This window comes from Mizuhopecten yessoensis, unplaced genomic scaffold (assembly GCF_002113885.1).
Source record: "Mizuhopecten yessoensis strain PY_sf001 unplaced genomic scaffold, ASM211388v2 scaffold4025, whole genome shotgun sequence".
Classification (NCBI taxonomy): Eukaryota; Metazoa; Mollusca; class Bivalvia; order Pectinida; family Pectinidae; genus Mizuhopecten; species Mizuhopecten yessoensis.
In genome coordinates, this window is record NW_018405338.1 from 1,227,095 (window position 1) to 1,250,581 (window position 23,487).

The 23,487-nt window shown below is 35.8% G+C and overlaps 1 protein-coding gene across 1 annotated transcript; it reads left to right on the forward strand.

Moving 5' to 3' along the window:
* Nucleotides 1–4,603: 4,603 nt before the first annotated feature.
* LOC110448381 (tumor susceptibility gene 101 protein-like) lies at nucleotides 4,604–22,443 on the forward strand. Its single transcript, XM_021494579.1, has 11 exons — nucleotides 4,604–4,891; nucleotides 5,936–6,020; nucleotides 7,741–7,806; nucleotides 9,716–9,879; nucleotides 10,907–11,057; nucleotides 13,857–14,111; nucleotides 15,653–15,783; nucleotides 16,962–17,054; nucleotides 17,885–18,018; nucleotides 18,870–18,972; nucleotides 21,567–22,443. The coding sequence occupies exons 1-11, from the start codon at nucleotides 4,847–4,849 to the stop codon at nucleotides 21,654–21,656; spliced, it is 1,317 nt and encodes a 438-aa protein (XP_021350254.1). The 5' UTR covers nucleotides 4,604–4,846; the 3' UTR covers nucleotides 21,657–22,443.
* The last annotated feature ends 1,044 nt before the right edge of the window (nucleotides 22,444–23,487 follow it).

Consider the following 23,487-nt stretch of genomic DNA (forward strand, 5'->3'; position numbering starts at 1 on the left):
GTTCCTATTATTGTACATTTTCTAACACTTTGGGTCTACCGGGTAATGACGATTTAATTTTTCTCTCTGCAAAAACATACATGTGTTTTCTGTGATTTTAACGTACATTTTACTGGCGAGATATTGTTTAATGTCATATACAGTGAAATCGATTGCCCAGACCCTTCTTAATATATTAATTTAGAAATACTTCGAGTCCACCTCAAACTGAGCTCTAACTTAATCTCACATCGGCTTAACATAGAGACAAAAACTCAAGCTTAATCTCACATAGACGCAACAAAGACTTAACCTCATTCATAATCTGCTGTAGACTTAACACAAAGTCTAAAGCTCAAATTTAATCTCCCATAGACTAAGCATAGAGACTCGGACTTAAGCTCAAATGTAATCTCCTAAAGACTTAGCATAAAGACTTAAGCTCAAATGCAATTTCCTACAGACTCAAAAACAGAATTTTGCCCGAACTTAATCTCCAAAAACACAACATAAAGACTTCACCTCAAACTTAACCACCTATAGACTTAACACAGATACTTCACCTCAAACTTAATCACCTATAGACTTAACACAGAGACTAAACCTCAAATTAACTCTCCAATAGACTTAACACAGAGACTTCACCTCAAGCTTAATCACCTATAGACTTACCATAAAGACTTCACCTCAAACTTAATCATCTATAGACTTAACACAGAGACTTCACCTCAAACTTAATCACCTATAGACTTAACATAGATACTTAACTTGACTAAACCTTAAATTTACTCTCCAATAGACTTAACACAGAGACTAAACCTCAAACTTACTCTCCAATAGACTTAACACAGAGACTAAACCTTCAATTGTATCTCCCGTGGACTTTACATAGCCTCATCCTCAAACTCAGTTTGAGGCAAACTCTAAGTTTTGGTGATACTTCGATTTGAGTCAAGAGTTTTCCTTAACTTTAAAATTTTCAATTGATTGAACATGGATTAAGATTTTTCTCGTCATTAAAAATCAAGGGTGAGATAAAGATGAATTTTCCTCAACTTTGAGTTGAAAGACTTGCAGAAGTCCGAAAATTTTGTCGCGCAGTGGCAACATCTTGTTAGACAAAATTGGACTGAAAAGATCAAATATTTGACAAAAAACTCCGAGATAACCATCACCATTATCTAATGCATAAGGAATCAAATAAGTTGGTTTATGTACGTGTAGCAGGGGAATTTGCATAAAACATGGGACTGAAGCAAACAGTACATGAATACTTTGCAGTGGGGTATTCGCGGGGAACAAGAAGAAAACAACAAAACATAGAAAATAGATACGGAGACAGAATACCATAATACACAAAACGGTAAATTCCGGATATTCTATTGATGGTAAGAGTATAATATACCATGACAACAGTGTAAAACTCTAAAACGTCTAGTATTTCTCTGAACAAATCAGTTTAGGTCCAACATGGTTGTTGTCACAAATTATCGGGTCCCTGTGTCCCAGTGTCCTGCATCCAACAATAAACAACAGTATATTGTAATATAACTGAAAATATATATACTAAACATCACATTCGCCATGAATTTCTAGTCATATCACGCCATGTATGGACATCGTTAACTCTCTAATGATGTTCATAGGCACATAACAACACATGTTCATTGTATTATAATTTTATAGATCTTTTCATCAATCACAGGAAACATCTCTCAGAAATTGTCTTAATTTGTATCCCTTCAAACCGGATATCAGGCACATTCTGTAACATAATTTTAGCATTAATTGTGACAATAAATCTGAAACAGACGAGAAATGTCGACATAATTCATAGGCGTTTTGTGAATGAAATTACACACGGACAAAACAGTAAAACCGTCAAATTATTGAACAATACGCCATACCGTACCGATATTTCCGAGTACAATTACATTTCGTAGTTTGTACTTTAAAAAATCGTGACGTTTCTAAAAAGAATACTTTAAACAACCCAAAAGATATATAAATGTTTATTACTGAATTAGTTCTTCTCGAATTAAATTCGTTCATTTAAATAATTCATGTGAACTGAAACGTTATGTCGCCCTCATTGAATATCAGCTGTCAGCGAGACAGGGTCTATGAAATCGACACGGCTAATTAAGGGAGTATACCCGCAACTGCCCTTGAAGTTCCGGGGTCATGTCCACAATAGAACACATCCTTAACACGTCAATGTAAATACTCACAGATGTTCAATTTTAAAAGATCATTTGAAAAGGACAACACACCTGCATATTAGTATGACATAGTTCAAGTCAGTGAATTTCGATTTGTGACCTGTGCCTGTACTTGGGGTCGCATGGACTACAAGAAGCAATATGGCCGATCTTGTTTTTAAAACATCTATATTTTATATGAAATAAAATTGGCAAGATAGTCTGTATGTTTACTTCGAGAAAAGCAAACAAATGAAAATACGCGAAGTTGTAAACGAAAAGTAGACTGACTATATTAGATTGTTTTTCTCGATATTTTTTTTCCATTTTGGATTGACTTGATATTCTCTATTCCGTCTTTGCGTATTGCAGAGTTATCTTCTCTTGGGAACAGGTATTGATTGTTTGAATATTATGTATTGTATTCGTAGGAATCGTCGCCAAATTCTGAACAATTACTAAGGTGAGATTTTCCCTTGTGTTAGTTAGCTGTCCTTGAAATATTCATTTTCATTGCAAATAGAAAATAGAAAATAGTCCATAAATTTCGCTATTAAAAATCTCGAAAACATACCACTAACCTGAGCATATTCAAAGATGAAGCGTTAACCTTTGGGTTTTCTTCTTTTGTGTCCTCAAACCGTGTATTTTCTTCATTCAAAATTTGCACCTTTGAAACTTTCCAACATGGCCGCCCTCTTTGCCTTCCTCGAACAAAGATCATCAGCAACTGCATAGTACGCATGCTCAACAAGACTGCAATCCATTTCGAGGAAATTGATCAGACGACAACATCACATTTCACATAGGGGAGGATACATTTCGAGAGGCGTGATTTGGACCATTGGATTAAATATTCTATTCCAGTTTCGCCTAAATACGTCATTGATAAGTTGAAGGTAATTAATCGAATCAGATACAAAGTTTTGTAATAGTGTGGGAACCGGGTGACAAAAGCAGAAGAGAATTGGTTTGGTTTTATTTTGTTTAACGTCCTATGAACAGCTATAAGGTCATTTAAGGACGTGCCTGAGACAGTGTATGTTTCTGTACTTGCCTCCTTGTGAATGCGCGGATCTGATGCCAACATTATATTGCTATGTTACCTCACTGAAATACCATATGCCGAAGGCACCCAGCACAGCATTCCGCCCGGTCACATTATACGGACACCGGGTGAACCAATTGTTGCCATTCCCTTAAATGCTGAACGTTAAACAGGGAATAACAATTTAACTATACCATTGTTATTTAAGGACTTTGGTATTACCCGGCCTTGGGACAGAACACATTGCCTTCTTCTTCTGGGCAAACGGTCAACATTAAAGCCAAAAGTTAGATGTTGTCAAGCAAGGCGCTAGGAAATAAAAGGTAGTAAGAAGTCAAGTAGACGGAAATATAAAGATCCCAAATATGCCAATGGTTGCAGCAGGTTTATTTTGGTCGCTCTTGTGTCCCCAAGTAGAGGGCATAAAAGCAAATCCCCAATTCTGCATGTGGGTTCCCACTAAGTCGCCTCTGCAGGTGTTTTCTTTTCTCGATCCCCGACCTAGAGGGGTGAAAAATCACATATTTAAAACTTGCGCTGCAATAGTAATTCCATGTTTGTGTTTTTTTGCCGTGTACCGTAAGGAACGAAAAGCAACCGCTTCTGCAGTAACTCATTTTAAAGGTTATCATATGAACATTTCCATGTAATTAACCCAAGGGTCCGGAGGCCCGAGGGCTGATATTGGTCGAGGGTCACAAGTTGACACGGGGTAGGATAAAAATGAAAATGAATTGTCACATCGTAACCTTTTTGCCATGTGCTACACACTGCAAATTATGTAAGTACAATATTTAAATTATCATCTTTAACACACACTAGTCAATAGTTACAAAAAATAGATAAAACAATTCAAGTCGTAGTCAATTTGACTTTCGTTGGCCTGTATATGTTAACTTAGGCCCAACTTGTTTTATTACTGAGGGGGTTTCAGAGACACATATATATACGTTATTCGTCCCAGTCTTGTTTTTAACGGCAACATATAAGTAAATAAATAATAAATTAGTAACAGGCATAATGTTACATGTTACAATAATTGGTATCAATGGCGGTATTTTACAATTTTGTGTCAGTGTAAGTCTGACAGTTCAATCACGGACTTAATTCCGTGGTTCAATCTTAATAATTTTTCGTTTTTCTTCTTCCAGTTAAAGTGCAGGCCCTTGAAGGTATTCTCGCACTCAGTCTATACTTTCACTTTAAATAACAGAAAAAACTATGAGTTGTTTACTGTCAAATAAGACACGTCGAAAATAGGACGTACTGCAATAGGCCTAGGGTTTCCCCAACATAACGTCACATGCTATTTTTAGATGACAGGCCATTCTTAACATCCTGGTCACCAAAGTGCTTTAAATAAGCGCGATGAAATGCTGTACAAACATGTAGCAAACACTGATTCATTCTTTAATATTTATATGGCTGACATAATCTTCTGAAATGGAAATTTATCGACATTGTTCACGTATATAGAATGTAGGAATATAGCTGATAAAGTGTGGGATAGGTAACTTGATAACTCATATATAAACAAGGATATATTATTTATACGTAGCGTTTGTGACGTAATTTGGCACTAGAAAATTATTTTGTACTTCTTTGAAACCCATCAACGATGACGACGAACTACGAATCATATCTGAAAACATCTCTAGCCAAGGTGAGTTAATATATAAATATTAAAAAGTAAACGCACCCAATCAATCACTGTATCGCCATACAATCATATTGTCTATTTCAACCTTCCTGTTGTGAAATTGAAAGTTGATCCACAGGGGTTCGTTACAAATGTCTGAAATACACATATGCTTTACTCATAGGTGGTGGGCACGTCTATCNTACGGTAACGGGTTGTTTCGCCCCAAATCCCGTTCGCCCTAAGGGTTGTTTCGCCCCAAAACCCGTTCGCCCCAGGTTGTTTCGCCCTAAAAAATATATTTTTCTTTAAGTCATTAATATTATGTTAAAAGTTAAAAAAAAACTTATCTTTCTCTTGAATCCAGATATAATATACGTATAATTACGTGGCGGAAGATAAAGAATGAACCTGTATATTCATCACCCGACAACGGACATACTAATATCCGGAATATACTGCACATTACAACCAGTAATGTTGTTCTTTATAAAATGCACCTGTCCGTGTTTTAACGTTATGGATATATAACGAAACTTAATTAATTTCTCTAAGTACATAGATACGTATAATATATAGATAAGATATGGACATATAAAGAAACTAAATTAATTAATATGCATATTAATATTTATTTGTTGGTACTATCAAAACTTCTCAAAATGATCTCCTCCAATTAGCAAAACACAAACACATATTTTTTTAATACAACTAATTTTAATGATATGAAAGACTAAGAAGACTTAATTTGTGACTTAAAACAAATAAAAATGAGAAAAAAATACCAAACAATGTTTCGCCCTAAAAAAATTGTTTGNCTAGGGCGGGGCCCCAAAGGGAACATTTACCAATATTTTCAAATTCTTATCCATTGATGACATGACAAGTATTGTATTTCACTTAGTTTACATGCTGATTTCCACATCACATCTAAACAATAAAATAAAGCTACCAGTACCTATGATATAACTCAGGTGACCGCTAAGGCCCTTGGGCCTCTTGTTGTTAGATTAAAGCTTTTTATTGGTAAATACTAATGTTTAAGATGAACAATTTATTTCTTTTCAGTATAAGTATGCAGACATTGCCAAAAGAGATGTACTGAATGTATTTCAACAATTCAAGGACCTTCGACCAGCTTACAATCCTTACAGTGAGTTAATATATTAAATTTCCTCTTAGTGTTCCCTGTCCCAGGCCACTGCACTGTGTTTTTTTGTAAATACAGTAACCTTAGACTCTTTTACTTTACTTCCGTTTAGACATAACTGAAGCACAATTGGGCAAGAATACTTCTGTTGATCTGGCAGCCCAATCAGTTAGAGCGATATTAAAACAATTTTAAGTCCAGGGTTCGAATCCCAGTCTAGCCCTGCAGATTTTTCTCTCCGCTCAAAATACTGTTATTGATTATGATACGTTTCTCTCTATTATTTCTCAACAAAATTCCTACAAGATATGTTTTTCTTTTTGGAAATGATTTATCAAAGCTATTCCGTCTTTGCATGTTGCAGAGTTATCTTCTCTTGGGAGCAGGTATTGATTGTTACGTCACTTGTTTGTGAGAGTAACGTCATCAATTTTTGAGGAAACAACGTAATTTTCTCGCACAAACCAATGACGTAACAATCAATACCTGCTCCCAAGAGAAGATAATTCTGCAATACGCAAAGACGGAATAGTCATGCAGGAAAATCATTTTCCAACACCTAGTTTCAGTCTTTGCCGGTGGTACGGGGATCCTAATGCTAATGATTACATGTGAATTGGGGAAAAAATACATTTTTATTTGTCCCAATGTTTTATTTTCTCCTCTCACCTGCATATCACTTCCCCATTGTATTTGTCCTTTTCTCACTCCCGTAGTTTGGGGTTTTTCGGCGGTGTCATCGGATCTTGATGGGCACGATCTTCATATATATGACAATAGCATTAGCTGTTGCAAAGATATCAAACCCCTAACACCTAGTGATGGGCTGATGATCGATTATAATCGAAAATTGATTGGTTTGCCCTTTCTTATTCCAGTTATCGATTTCAAATTCCATAATTGGTATAATCGGTTCATCATTGAAATCAAAGTATTCAAATGTCTTCCATGTAAAGTATGCTTTGAAAGTCACATTTTGTTATGATTTATACTGTATGTTTGATAACAATGCATAAAGGTTTCTTGATATCTATTCCTTATAAAAGAATGAAACCTTGTGTATAGTGAACAACTCTGTCTGATGTAACAGTAGTGTGTTCTCATGACTTCATTTGGGTATTCAGTCCCATAAAATTATGAAAAGATTATGCTATCGATCATCAATCAGCTAGCTAACTGATTCCAATTACAAATCGATTATGATATTAAAGTGAATGCCCGTCCCTACTAACAACAAAACAAAACTGTCCTTGCAACAGTTTATTCCCAGACATCACCGATCAGCTCATTGTTAGATTAATGTGGCCGAGTCGATGGAATGTCGAGGTCCTGACATTTCAGTGTGACGTCACAGCACTCTTATGTGGCCATTGGAGTTGAGTGGCCATGTAAACATGCCATTCACCCCTAAATTCACATTTGAACATTATCAGATCAAAGATTGGGCAAGTCCAATGTAAAAATCTAGAGGTGAATGAGTTAAAATTTGTAATTGTTGCAAAGATGTAAAACAAGAATCTATCTCTCAAAGTTGGTCCCGTAAATATATTGCATCCCTAAAAAATTCAAAATGACATCCAATTTTGTCTTAAATTATTGCAAATTGTTATCATAAACTTATGATTAAGGTTTTGTAAAAATCAGAAAAACAGTTAATGGACATATGATAATGAATTTTAAGATGTACCTCTTAGTATATTTTATATATTTTCACTTTTTGCAGTTTTCAATGATGGGTCGAAAAAGGAGCTCTTGAATTTGGACGGGACTATTCCTGTATCATACAGAAGTAAGTATATCAGTATGATTTGATGCAAAAGTGTTATTCATTTTAAAAAGATACAGGTTTTAGATTTCAAAACTATTGGATTGTAGCATTTGCATTCCAAAATTCAATCTGTATCCCTGAAATAAATCTGACCTAATTGCTAATTAACATACTTTAGCTACATGTTTCAGTTAATAGTAAAACATTGACTGACACTGAAGACAAGTGGTGAAGTCCCAGAAGTTATCAAGTATCTTGAAATAGACATTGTTTAATATTTAATAGAATCATTCATGGTACTTCATATCCTCGATATCCAGGGGTTATGCTCACCTTCGCTTTCTACACCCCTGGAATATGTCATAGCAAAATTGAAGGCACAACCGGGATAGCTGTTTGATTGGTCTCGGTTAAAAAACAACTGACCAATTGCTAGGCTGATACCTGTCCTTCGAAGATTACAAAGGAGAGTCGCCCGACCTCAAAGCCTGTCAATTTTTACCATTACGTTTACTGCGAGATTCTTTCTTACATCAAAGGATTGAACTAGTCTTCGTGTCTCACCAACAAGGTGGCGCACACGCACCGAGCCTTCAATTTTGCTATGACATATTCCAGGGGTGTAGAGAGCAAAGGTGAGCGTAACCCCTGGATATCGAGGATGAGTACTAACTACTTCATAAAGACCAAGATGCCAAGTTTCTTATTACGTGTATGATTCAATGATAAGTATAGAAGTAAGGTAAAAAAGTGTTCTGTAAAAAATAGTCCGTAATATTTTCATATGTTATCAAACACGAAAAACATAAAAGTAAGTTGTTGGTCAAGGTCTGGTCTACAAAATTTCGATGTGTCTGTAATCTCTTACCCTGGACAGGTACCGGTGAACTTACACTTTTTTTCCAGTGTGCGTTATCCTTGACTCGCCCTAGGGTTGAGTCGCCACAGGGGGATTCCCCTATATATATATTCATAACAATTGTATGACTTCACGTCAACAATAATGACGTCACGCTAATAATGCATCATCATTACATCAACCCTGCATTTAGCCTGCAATATTAGCATTACATATAATGTATATGATGCACAATGGCTGAACAGGGTAACTTAAGAGTTTAAGAATCATTCGCCCCCTTTGGGGTGAGATAGGGACCGAACCATAACACTCGGGGAAGATTCTTAAATAGCCACACACTCGGCTAAGCCTTATGTTTGGCAACTTAAGAATCATCCCCCTCGGGTTAAGATACCCCTATCTCACCCCAAACGGGCCGAGGGATTCTATTGATCTCACAGACCTTTTGTCTGTGCATACTTGCCAACTCTCCCTATTATGGAGGGGGACTCCAGATTTTGGACCCTAACATTAAGCATTTTCAACTAGTGAATTTGTTCCTCTATTCCTATCTTCTAAGATCTGATGATTTCATTAATTGAAAGAACAGCTCAAAAGGTGCCATTTAAAAGCGGTATTTTTTCCCTTGAGTGTACATACACATATTATATTTATGCTGTTAATTTGTACTTAATTCTGAGCATGCGTAATCACCCCGATGGAAATTTCAAAAAGTTGGCAAGTTTGTCTATGGTGTGTAATTTCTAAATTCTAAGACTGATAACATTGTTTGTCCGTGTTTTTACAGATGTTACCTATAACATTGGGTGTCTGTGTTTACAGATGTTACCTATAACATTGGTTGTCTGTGTTTACAGGTGTTATCTATAACATTGGGTGTCCGTGTGTTTACAGATGTTACCAATAACATTGTTTGTCCGTTTGTTTACAGATGTTAGCTATAACATTGGGTGTTTGTGTTTACAGGTGTTACCTATACCATTGGGTGTCTGTGTGTACAGGTGTTACCTATACCATTGGGTGTCTGTGTTTTCAGGTGTTACCTATAACATTGGGTGTCTGTGTTTACAGGTGTTACCTATAATATCCCAGTGTGTATCTGGATCCTGGACACGCACCCCTACAATCCTCCAATGGTCTTTGTCAAACCTACAACCAGCATGCAGATCAAACAGGGGAGAAATGTCGACGCCAACGGCAAAGTGGATCTGCCCTATCTCCGCGACTGGAGATATGTAAGCGTCACTGCATCGTTACATATCCAATACATTTCAAAATTTTCCCATTTTATTTTTTATACGCCCGTCAAATTTGACGGGAGTATTATGGTATGGCGTCGTCCGTCCATCCGGCGTAAACTTTTGTTTGTCCGGCAATCTCCTCCTACATTTTTGACAAATCTCTTTGAAACTTGGTATACATTATAATCATGATATGAAGTTGAGTCTCCCATAAAAGAATTTTGATTCAACGATTTTTGCAAAAGTTATTGCCCTTTGTTCATTTCAGTATTTGATTTTTGTCCGGCAATCTCCTCTTACATTTTTGTCCGTCCGTCAACTTTTTCTTTTGAACGACTTCTTCTGAAGAACCGGAGGACCTAGGGTCATGGCATTTGGCCAGTAGGTACCTGGGAAAGAGTAAAAATGACCTTGACCTACTTTCAAGGTCACAGGGGTCAAATATGTTTAAAAAGAACCACAAAGTAGCAGAAGTGAGACTAAAGTGTTGCTTTTCCAACAGCAGCGGCGGCAGCGACGCCAACATTAAGTTTTTGCGTTTAACTTAGTTTCGCTGAAAGTATAAGTGCTAGCCCAACCAAACTTTGACCATAGATGCATCTTAGGTAGTAAATCACAACCCATGCATTAAATACTTGATGCGGCCTCAACCTTTCATGGTCCATTGACTTTGTCAGCATCTTCATTAACAATGACGTTTGCGTTTAACTTAGTTTCGCTGATATGTGCATTGATGGTCAAAGCAGGGCACAGGCGAGACATATCAATCTGAATGGTTTGTTTAAATTTATGTATAACTACATGTAGATTCAAATGTGAAATAGTATATCAGAAATGGGGTTGGGGAAGTGATTGGGACCCAGTGGTCTCTTGATTTCAACTTTCGTCAAGATCTTCTCTAAAATGTTCAAGTTGATTGGATGAATCCTTTGACAAAATTTGTATTGGATTTGTGATCCTTCTGAATTCCAAATCATAATTTTCTTGTTCTGTGACGTTATTGAATTGCCATATTTTTCAGCCTCAATCGGACCTACTTGGATTGATACAGATACTTGTGATTGTATTTAGCGATGATCCTCCAGTATTTTCCCGGGGTCAGGCTCAGGCACAGCGACAGCAGCAGCAATACTCCCAACAACAGCCATCCAACCTTCCATACCCCTCACAAGGTATACAATAATATATATAAACACAACAGTATCGCTAATGAAACGATTCTTGTAACACAACCAGTAAGTGTTTCTATGTAACGTTTCGATGACTAGTACTGTATGTACTCTGTCACCTTCATCAGACAAATGGCCAGTGAAGCGTATGTACACAAAGGTGTAAGAGCTGTCCACAAATCGATGTTGATTCGGCTACACTTTAAGGGTATGTTCAATTAGTTTCAACCGATATGACTTGTGTACATACATTTTAATGGTCATATGTCTGATGAAGGCGACAGAGTACATACTGGACTAGTCGTCGTAACGTCACATAGAAACACTTACCAATCGGAAGAAAATGTTTAGAAATAACAGTATCACTTAAATGTTTGGTATATAACACCATGTCTTAAGGCAGAGAGACCCTGTGATTTTATTTGTTAGCCACTAAGGGAGAAAACATAACCAATCATTTGTCAGGTGATGTCAGTGTTGGTATTTACGTAGAATTTCTGTCATAAATTTATTTGTATCAAATTATGTAGAGGTAAGTATTTTTGTCATATCTCTCGAGTCCCTTCACATGCGCCAATGTAACAGAGGTAAGTATTTTTGTCATATCTCTCGAGTCCCTACGCGTGCGCCAATGTAACAGAGGTAAGTACTTTTGTCATATCTCTCGAGTCCCTACGTGTGCGCCAATGTAACAGAGGTAATTATTTTTTTCAATGCCTCCGCCAAGGGTCGAACCTACACTCTACGGAATGAGCTAATGGGAAATTCTCCCTCGCCAAGTCGGTAGGAAGCGGCTAGTATTTTACCAGGGTGACACATGTATACTAATAAAACTAACATTTACGGAATCCTTGGTGGTGATGCTCCATCACTTACCTATTTGTATCAAACTGGAAGAAACAAACCATGATAAAACTGCCATTTACATTTCCACAAATTTATCTGGTCCAGTTCCCTCATTGGTCTAAGGGAGACAACTCAACCAATCTATTGCCAAGTGAGATCAGTGTTGGCAAAATCACTGTCAAAAATGTCTTTGTAGCAAATTCCAAGAAAGAAAATAGGACCAAGGAGAAATAAGAAGGAGGCAACCCTGTTGTGACTCTGAAACAGGATGAAGTTGACACTGATGAACTGTGGCAACAGATCAATTGCTACAGCAGCTGATTCTGCAGTTATTTCAGATGATAAGTCAAACAAAGAAATGCTTTTGTACAAAAACATTAGTCCTAGTAGTGGCATTTATACCAGAACTGCTTGATGTAATGAGGCCAGGAATTTCAAGAATTTTTATATAAAGAATGTAACGTAGAGGGCTGGCTGATGACAATGTTTTGGGAAACCACATCCTCAATACTCCAGGGGTTACTCTCACTTACGCTCTCTGCATCCCTGGAAAATGTCACAGCAAAATAGAAGGCATGATTCTAGTTCTTTGATTGGTCACCTACTTTTTCTCTGAGTTACCATAGAGCGCACTCTTCAACAAACTTTATATTTCACCTAAAGATGTATTACAGGTGCCTACACATTATCCTTTGATATTAAGTTTGTTCAAGCATGCGCTCTATAGTTTCTAGGAGAAAAACTATGCAAAATATCACAATATTCATTGAATATTCATTTTTTTCTAATTTATGCAAATTTGAACTTGTTACCATGGCAACAATAATTAGAAATATAAATAAATGTTTTCATGATAGTATTTGGGAAGTATTCTAAGTTAAAGAAACAGTCATTTCAAAGTTCATTTAAAGGTTTTGAATTTTGATGCATTTGCGGGGGCAAAACAGGCCCAAACCATATATAGTCCTTTCAGGGGTGAATGAGTTACACTTAGAAGAGTCACTGGTCTGGGTTCTTTAGTGATACTTTAAGAATGCAGCAGAACTTTTCAAAATAATAAAGGGATTTTTTTTTTTTTGATGAAGCCATGTTTCACTGCACCATGCAACTGAAGAAATTCCACGTAAAGTTTCATGCACTTAACTTTCATTGCTTTCTAGCTATAGGAGCTTGGTTAGAAGGACAAATCTCTCTGAGGAGGGTCCAGAAGTTGACATGTACTGTAAAACATAATATTTCGTAGGGGATTTAATTTTGCTTATTTGGTGGTTTTATAAAAACCATGAACTACAATTCCAACAAAATTTTAAACATATAAACTAAAAGGAAATATTGAATAAACTATTGATTTTATTACAAATCCATGGTGTATTTACATTTAGACACAAGTCATGATAAACGGTGTAATTATCGTCACAGACACAGAGGTAAACACTTATAACAACAGCTTGTCAATCAAGCGTTATATTTGTAACACAGTTATTGTTATACAGGTAACGTCAGCACCTGTCAAGGTACATGTACGTCTATGTGAGTCTAAAAAGTATACATTATGTGTATATCGCTCTTTGTATACATATATAAGCTATAGAGCGTGAAGGATTTGACCGATACCCATCGAGTGAGTAAATCTCATCCGATCTTACCTGTACTATATTTACCTGCACTGTGTCGTCACACCTGTCAATTTAAACTTCTTACCTACCAGAAAAAAAGGCTGGGTTTTAAAATATTGATTCCACGAAATATAATTCCAACAAATTTGTCCCTATACAAAAACAACCGAATTTAACCCCAGTGAAAATATATGCTTTTACAGTATGCACTTTATCGCCTCAGCATGGTTTAAAGCATATCTTTTTCTATTGGCAGTTTTTGTTTTTCATTCTTGATCTATTGTGTTGACTGTTGAAACAGATGATAATTTGATAAATTCAAAATCCAATATGATTTCAGGAGGCTTTCAGATGCCAACACCAGGAGGAACCACCGCCAACCCTCCAGCATATAGCCAGTACCCCTCAGGGGGGTACAATCAGGCAGGGAGCAGACCCGAGTACAATTACGGTGGAAATTACCCACAGCAAGGATTTCCAGCATATCCACCAAGTACAGGGAGCTACCCCCAGAGTGGTCAGCAGCAGTACCCGTCCCAGACCCCGTACCCAGGCTATCCTCAATCACAGTACCCCACATCTACCGCCAGTACAGGTAATACGGAACTTTCAAAACTGTATTGGAAAACATGCATAGAAGTATCGCAATATCGCAATGCAAAAAATGAAAATATTGCTGTATCGTACCACATTTTTACCACCATTTTTTTTTATGTATATATGTTATGTGTGATGACACAGTCTTAGTGATGTCCTGCAAACATTTGAACTGAATATTACGAGGGGTTGGGAATCAGCTGAATTTATCCGTAATATATGATTGGTTCAGTGGAAATTCTAATTCATTTGTGATGTAACACAGCATTTGATTTGACAATTGAAATAATTTATCATGGTATAGCAACAATATACATTTGCATATGAAGCCCTGATGGCAATCGCTAATAATGATGGCATTGACCAGGACACATCATGAATTTGATTATAATTTACATTACAAACAAAAGTGTGAACCCGAAAGGTTAATGTTATTCAGCCTCACTTTGAATGTTCCTGTCATCACCAATCGACGGCAGAGAGACCTAGGTTTGGACTGGACTTCAGATTGTTGTACTTTCGCACTAATCGATAATCAGCTGATCTGCATTGTCTTCTGGCCAAAATGTGCTACAGTTATATCTAAAACGAAATTAAGGGGAGCTGACAGCATATACAAAAAAAACACAGTGTGGATAGGAAGTTTTAAGTCATTTTCCTTTACTTCAGCAATGTTTTCAAGTTGAGGAATTTTCTGAAATATTAGGGATTTTTTTTATAATACTAGTACTGGAGCCAGTGATTCCAAGCTTGTCTTTAGGCATCTCTGACATTGTGATTAAAAGACATGTTTATGTGACCTGAAGTTTTAAGTACCATGAGTTAAGACATCTTTGACCTTGTATCAACACTTATGAGACCTTGAATAATTATATGTGACCTTGAATATCAGACATCAGTGACCTTGAATCAAGACTTGTATGATTATATCCGTGACCTTGAATATTTATGTGACCTTGAATCAGTCATCAGTGACCTTGAGTTAAGACATATGTGATCTAATATCAAAACATAAGACCTTGCATAGTTATATCTGTAACCTATATCAGACATCAGTGACCTTGAATCAGACATATGTGACCTTAAGTTAAGACATCCGTGACCTTGTATCAAGACATCTAAGACCTTGTATATTTATATCTGTGACCATGAGTTTAGACATCTGTGACCTTGTATCAAGACATCTAAGACCTTGTATATTTATATCTGTGACCATGAGTTTAGACATCTGTGACCTTGATTTTAGACATCTGTAACCTTGTATCAAGACATATAAGACCTTGTATATTTATATCTGTGACCTTGAATCAGACTGAGACATCTGTGACCTTGTATCAAGACATATAAGACCTTGTATATTTATATCTGTAACCTTAAATCAGACTGAGACATCTGTGACATTGAGTATGACATCTTTGTGTCTGACATCTGTGACCTTGTGTAAGACATCTGTGACCTTGCGTTTAGAAATTTATGACCTTGGGTTGATATTTTGATGACCTTGTAATCATAAGATATGATCATTGATTGTAACAACAGTGACCAGCTCTAGCCAGAGTGGGCCTGGTAATACCAACACAGTGACAGAAGAACACCTTAGGATGTCACTGTTATCAGCCGTCGAGGATAAAATGAAACGGAGGCTGAGGGAAATATTTGAACAAGCGCAGGTATATTATTACTAAATTGTTATACTTTGACCGATTCAAGATAGGTACTCTTATTTTTGAGCAGCTTTTTTGGTGAATTTTTCAAAAAAAAAATAACATTTATTTTTATGTGGTTTATCTGGTTTAAATCAGCTCAACACGTATGGGTTTAAAAACAGCCAATTGTACCAAGCTGGATTTTGATAAAACAGTTACCCAAATATTCGCTCCTCACAAGCAAAATTCATATTTGCCAAATGTTAAATTCCCCTTCACAAGTAAATGCTAAGTGCTTTGTACTAATACTTGCCATCATGAGAAATTTGACGATGGAGGGCTGAAAAAGGCCAAAGTTTAACTGCTTTAAGTATAAAGTACCGGTAAGCAGAGTTTTGCTTGCTAGTTAATATCTAAAGAAATATATAACTTTTATATGGTGATGTCTGAAAATAGTTATTAGATTTTCTTCATTCTAACACCAACAATGTACTGTATACAAGGAAATAATCGCCCTCTGTCGTCGAAATCCATATTTGCCCACTGTATATTTTGCACTTCACACTTAATTACATTTATATGTTATTACTGTATATTTATAACATTGTTTTCTAATTTTGTTCATCTGGATGTTACCTGTGGAATTCTATTAATATTGTTCTACGACTTGAATTGGATAAATGGTTCCATGAAATCCATTTTGAAGTTAATTCTTTCCTGCATCATACCCATGTATCATGATTTTATTTACCGTATTTGACTGCAAATAAGCCCCCTCCCCACTTTGGCAAATGTTCTTGGAAAGGATGGATGCCTGCAATATTAATTAAGCCCCCTCCCTAATTTTGTCTCTCGAAACAAAAGGTATGTCTGAATCAAACGAATGCTTTCGGAGTTATTTTGATACATACTTTTCACACACTTTCTTCCTCGTTGGAAATGTGGAATGACGGAGATCTCCCTCATTGGAGGTGTCAGAGGTTGACACCTATCTTCTGTGAAATCAATTTTGAACCGATTTCTTTTCTAAATAATTTTATTTGATCCCAGTATCTACAAAAAAAACCACATTAAATTACTTGGGAAATTTAAGCATTTAGCTAAAGCTGAACAAACAGGTCTATAAATAGGATCCGTCACTCCAGTGAGTTTTCCTCGTTTCTGACTTCTGTGGTCTCTATATGTTGGAACTCCACTTGTAGGCTGAAATGAATGTGTTGCACAAAACGCAGACAGATCTTCTTCAAGGGAGGGACAAATTGGACAAAATGATGAAGGATCTGGATACGGAAAAGGTATGTATGCCCAAATGTCGTTGATGCATTGACTCCTGTAGTTTTGCTAAAGTTAGTTTGTCTTGGACCATTATTTTATTTTTAACGGATAATAATTTGCAAACCGCTTTCAGACGACCTACGAACTAGGTTGTGATAAAGCGGTTTATAAGAACCTCAAATTATTATTATTATTATTATCATTATTGAGATTTAATATTAACATTGCATGATTGAAGTTTATCTAATTTGCCCGCATGAATTTTTTGCTCTGCCAAATTTTGCCCTTCTGATATTCTGAAAAAAGAACTTACATAGTGTTGCGTTCTGTTAATAAGATCTCCAGATAGCACTTTTTGCCCAGTGTTAAATTTCAATCTCGCCTTCTCATTTGGAAAACTTGATGTGAACTCTGCATAAATGAACCAATCAGAATGCTTCTTACAGTTAAATTAAATTTTCGGAACAAGATTCATAAGTTTGGTGTGCATATCAAAGGCTAAGGTTGTTTTGAACACAAACAGGAATTGAAAACATATTTTGCGAGCTTTCAAAAACATCTGTTTCCTTTGTCAAGCAAAGAGAGTAAACAACCAGTGCCTCGACTCTAAACTGCTGAAAAAAACTCACTGAGCCACAGCGTGCTGAATCAGTTGAGTCAGCTGTAGTAGGTAGTACATCTCAACCCATGCATCAAATGCTGGATGCAGCCTACCTTTCATGGTCCATTGACTTTGTCAGCATCTCCATCAACAAGTTTTTGCGTTTAAGTTAGTTTCTTTGATATGTGCGTTGATGGTCAAAGCGGGGCATAGGCGAGATATATCAATCGGAATGGCTTGTTTTTTCAGAATGACATCGAGAACAATATTCAAATGTTGAAGGAGAAGGATAGTGAGGTCAAGAACGCCTTGGATAAGATGGGCAAACAGGGGGGACTGAACATCGACGATGCAGTGGTCACCACCATGCCGCTGTATAAACAGTAGGTGTATTCTTCTCTTCTTTTGTTAAACTTTTAAATTTTTCTGAGCTGGACTAGACAATGCAGTGGTCACCACGATGCCGCTGTATAAACAGTAGGTGTATTCTTCTCCTCTTTTGTTAAACTTTAAAAAAAAATCTGAGCTGGACTAGACAATGCAGTGGTCACCACGATGCTGCTGTATAAACAGTAGGTGTATTCTTCTCCTCTTTTGTTAAACTTTAAAAAAAAATCTGAGCTGGACTAGACAATGCAGTGGTCACCACGATGCTGCTGTATAAACAGTAGGTGTATTCTTCTCCTCTTTTGTTAAACTTTAAAAAAAAATCTGAGCTGGACTAGACAATGCAGTGGTCACCACGATGCCGCTGTATAAACAGTCAGTGTATTCTTCTCTTCTTTTGTTAAACTTTTAAATTTGTATTAGCTGGACTAGACAATGCTGTGGTCACCACGATACCATTGTATAAAACAGTCATTACCATAGCTGTCAACCCTCCCTCATTGGGAGGGAGACTCCCTCATTTTGACCACTCAGTGGATGATGCATATGTACACTCCAAAGGTACTCAAATGTCTCCAATGGTTTAAACTTTACAGCCTAAGCTCAGTTCATTATACTAGGTTGCGGTGACCTCCACCTCCAGGTCAAAGGTTGAATAGTAACTGTATATGCTTTTTGTTCACATAAAATTATCTATTTATGAATATTTTTTGTGATTCCTTTTACCTTGGAAACTGTGAATGTGGGTTTCATGTTAAACATACTTCTAGTTCTGAAAAACAAAAATCACAAGTAGTGTTCAAAATATATGTGTATTAATATTTCTATCTAATGTTGATGCTTGTAGGTTGGTGAACTCATTCGCAGAGGAACAAGCCATTGAAGATGCGTTGTTCTACCTCGGCGACGCACTACGCAAAGATGTCATTGATATTGATGTCTTCCTAAAGGTAAGAACTCTTTCACCTTACCCACAACTTCCCTGTTTTTAACAACCACTGATTCGTAAAATACCTCAACTTTGAAAATTTTCTGCAAATGGACATTCAACTTTTCTCTCAACCTCAAAAGTTACTGATTTATTTTTTTAGCTCGCCTGTTCGAAGAACAGAGAGCTCGAGCTTCATTCATTAAATATGTGTACTAGGATGCTGATATATGGCATGGAGGTTCCTGTGGGGTATAATATTGACGTTGTGAAGTAAAAATTAAAAACATTTTTTTTTTTTTATTTTGAAATGTTTTGACCTGTTTTGTACTTTACTTTTTTTAATCACATCAATGTTAAAGTTTAAACTGCAAGTTGTTTACAAGCTTGTCATTCATTAAAGTTGTGTACTAGGATGCTGATATATGGCATGGAGGTTCCTGTAGGGTATAATATTGACGTAGTGAAGTAAAAATTAAAAACATTTATTTTTTTTAATTTTGAAATGTTTTGACCTGTTTTGTACTTTACTTTTTTTAATCACATCAACGTTAAAGTTTTAACTGCAAGTTGTTTACAAGCTTGTCATTCATTAAAGTTGTGTAGTAGGATGCTGATATTTCGCATGGAGGTTCCTGTGGGGTATAATATTGATGAAGTGAAGTTAAAATTAAAAAATGATTTCAATTTTTTGAAATATTTTGACCTGTTTTGTACTTAACTTTTTTGAAGCACATCAACGTTAAAGTTTTAACTGCAAGTTATTAAGAACCTTGTCGGTCATTAAACATGTGTACTAGAATGCTGATATTTGGCATTGAGGTTCCTGTGGGGTATATTAATGATGTAGTGAAGTAAAAATTTATAAATAATTTCAAATTTTCCACCTCTTTTGTACTCAACTTTTTTTAAGCACATCAACGTTAAAGTTTTAACTGCAAGTTATTTAGAAGCTTGCCATTCATTAAATATGTGTACTAGGATGCTGATATTTTGCATAGAGGTTCCTGTGAAGTGAAGTTAAAATTTAAAAAAATACATTTTTACAAACAAATTTTTAAATAGGATAAAATTTTAAACAGGCAAGCATTTGGTGGCTTTGACACCATCTCTGGTTATTTGTGTGTGTGATTTGTTCAATTTCTGATGTCAAGTCTTCAGAATTTCACTTTGACAATTGAGGAAGTTAAGCTTGTACATAAAATATGGAGAATTTTCATTAAATAGTATTCATGAAGACCTGTATCCAATTTCTTGAAGCTTTCCTGAAAATGTATTATTATCATTAATTAGTTGAAGTTGCTTCTTTCTATTGATTTTTTTTTTTAATATATTTTGCAAAAGTTTGTTATTTTTACATTGATGAAAAAATATTTTCAAGATTGCATCCTTATTATTTTGATAACTTAATAACTCAACTCTTAAAAGTTCAACTTTTGCTTCAATATTAACTTGTTATCAATAGAAAACTGAACTTTTCAAAAGCCTTGGGAAATCTCAGCACAAACTGTATTGAAATGTAAAAAAGACTTGTCATATAAAATTTGAATTTTAGGATCCCTGTCCCGCTGCGCTGTGGTTTTTCGTATACTGTATAACACAAAATGTTCATGGGTACTTTCTTTCGTGGTTTAAAGTCATTAAGATCGTTTCGTGGTACAAACTCTCGTGAATATCCTATATTAACAAATAGTAGACATGCATATCATATAAATTCGTTGTATTTATTTTCGTGGATCAATAGTAACCACGAGGGGTATTTATTTTTGTGGTTCAATAGCAAACACAAGGGGGCCACGGAAGCCAAGTGGTTAAGGTATCTGACTTTCTGCTACCACTAGCCCTCCACCACTGGGTCGCAGGTTCGAGACCTACTTAGGCAGTCGCCAGGTACTGGCAGCTGGTCAGTGTTTTTTCTCCAAGAACTCCGGCTTTCCTCCACCACCAAAACCTGGCACGTCCTGAAATGACCATTGCTGTAAATAGGATGTAAAACACAAACAAACCAAACCAGACCAAAAGCAACTAGAAAACCACAAATGTTTATACACAACGAAGATTTCATGTATACAGTTATCATCCCCTCCACTTCCATTTGACTGTAACTGTAGACCTACTGGGCCAGAATATTTCAAGGTTGCCAGGTACTGGCCGCAGGTCGGTGGTTTTTCCCCGGGAACTCCGGCTTTCCTCCACCACCAAAACCTGGCACATTCTTAAATGACCATAGCTGTTAATAGGACGTAAAACACAAACAAACCAAACCAAACCTATTTCCGACGACCAGGTATCCGAATTAGTTAGAGTGATAGTATAACAATCGTAAATCCAGGGTTCGTATTCCGGTCTAGCCCCACTGAAATTTTACACTCAAAACAATATTATTGATTTCATTATTTCTTATTTCATTCTTATTGTTTCTCATAAAAGTCACATAAGGTAAGGTTGTCTTTTCAGATTTTTTTTTATCAAAGCTATAGTCATGCATGAAAAAACAGTTTCCAACACTTGGTTTTTGGCAGTGGTACAGGGATCCTAAATTAAGAAAACATGAAAAAAAAATTAAGTATGAATTTACCTGTAAGTAACATAATTTTGTATTTTTTATGTTTACAGCAAGTAAGAGAACTTTCAAGAAGACAGTTCATGTTGCGAGCCTTAATCACAAAATGCCGTGACAAAGCAGGGTTATCTCCCTTGGCCTGAAGAACTCGAACAGCTTAAAAAATCGACAACTTCACAGAGTGGCCATCTTACCACTGTGAATCACAGATTGTTCTGTGAAAAGATTTATTCAGAAAGTTCAGTTGTGAACGTTTAAACTGTTCATGACAAAATGAATTTCTATACTTGACTGAAGTGGAATTTCAATTTACAAAATAAAAATTGTGTAAAAAATGGAAAAAAATGCTTCTTTTAAATAAAAGAAGAAGAAAAAAATAAATCTACTAACCTCGTATAGTCTTTATGAATTAACAGTGATTTGCAACAAACAAACTGAAGTGAAGACAGAATTGAACCTTTAGACATTAGGTCTTTTACCAATCAGAAGGCTTGCTTTGGTGTGTAACTGCAGGAGGCCGAATTTGCATTGTCATTTGAAGCAGAGAAAAGAAGCAATAGTAGGAACAGAAGAAAAAAGAATAATTTTGCAAAAAGAGAAGATGGAGTGAAATATGATGAGTCGTCAACATAAGAAAGCCTTGTTCCTATTGGCCATTCTATGATGAAGAGACTGTTTCATGTTAGTATAACATGTCTGTATATTTTGCGTCATAGAACTTTGTAATTATAGGATAACGTAAAATGTGTCAAGATCCTAAGGTGAATTTGCTCTTTGACTTTCACTTTCATTCCTATTTTTTCTAATAGCAGTATTGGTGAATTTCTTTATGAATTGTAAGTTTTCAAAATCTACAAGAAAAACTGTATTTAACATAGCTTGATTTATTTATTTTTTAAATTGTTCAACCTAAATAAGATTTTTGTTTTGTAATGTATCATTATAATAAATAAAAAAATTACATGGAATTTGAAAATTGGTTCTATAATATATATGTATTATGTAAAAAAAAAAATGTATTTGTGTCTACATTGTATAAAGATGATTTACTGTTGAGATAATAATTTGATGACGTTTTGGGTATTTGTTTGACAAAAAATAATTCTGATGCCAGCCCAGATTTTTATTTTTGCTTGATAGAATCAATAGGAATAAAGAAAACGAAAATTTAAACCATGATTGTGATTATATTTTAATACAGTTTGCTTATTAACACAATAACATATACCTTATCCTTTATTCGGTGTTGTCGTCTATAAATTCAAATGTGAACCTCACTGAAGAACCGTAGATGTAAACTTATACTATATACTGCATAAAATCACACTTGTAGATACTTTGACGGACATGTATGTATGTATATTTTTGCTTTATATCATTCAACTAGAAAATAGGATTTCCATCATGAATTATCCAGTGTTTATTTTCAGTTGTCAGAAGTAAGTTTCCAAGAGTGGCCATTTTTCAGCTTTGAAAAGATCAGTTATTAGCTTTTCTAAATTTGGTCAACAGATGTATAGAATGGTTCTTCGATTATTTTTAAAGTTGTGGTTTCTGCATGAAATGTGTCGATAGGTGTATTGTAAGTTGTCTCCCCTTGTGTGTTACGAATGGAACTATCTCATTCGGTATGAGCCTTGTCGTTATTTTGCAATATCAAAATGTATGATGAGATTTCAAACTATAACAGACGTGCTTGTATAAAAAGTTTCTTTCTCACAGAATATTTGACTTTGTCTTTTAATGACAAGATATGGAAAAAACAGTGTTTTCTCCGGCATTATGGGGGAGAGGGGGGGTGGGATGTACACTCCCCCAAATTTTTCGTCTCGCCGCCACAAAGTCGCGGAAGCGAGACTAAGGTGTTGCTTTTCCGACGACGTCAACAGTAAGTTTTTGCGTTTAAGTTAGTTTCACTGAAAGTATAAGTGGTACACCAACCAAACTTTGACCATAGATGCATCCTGGGTATTA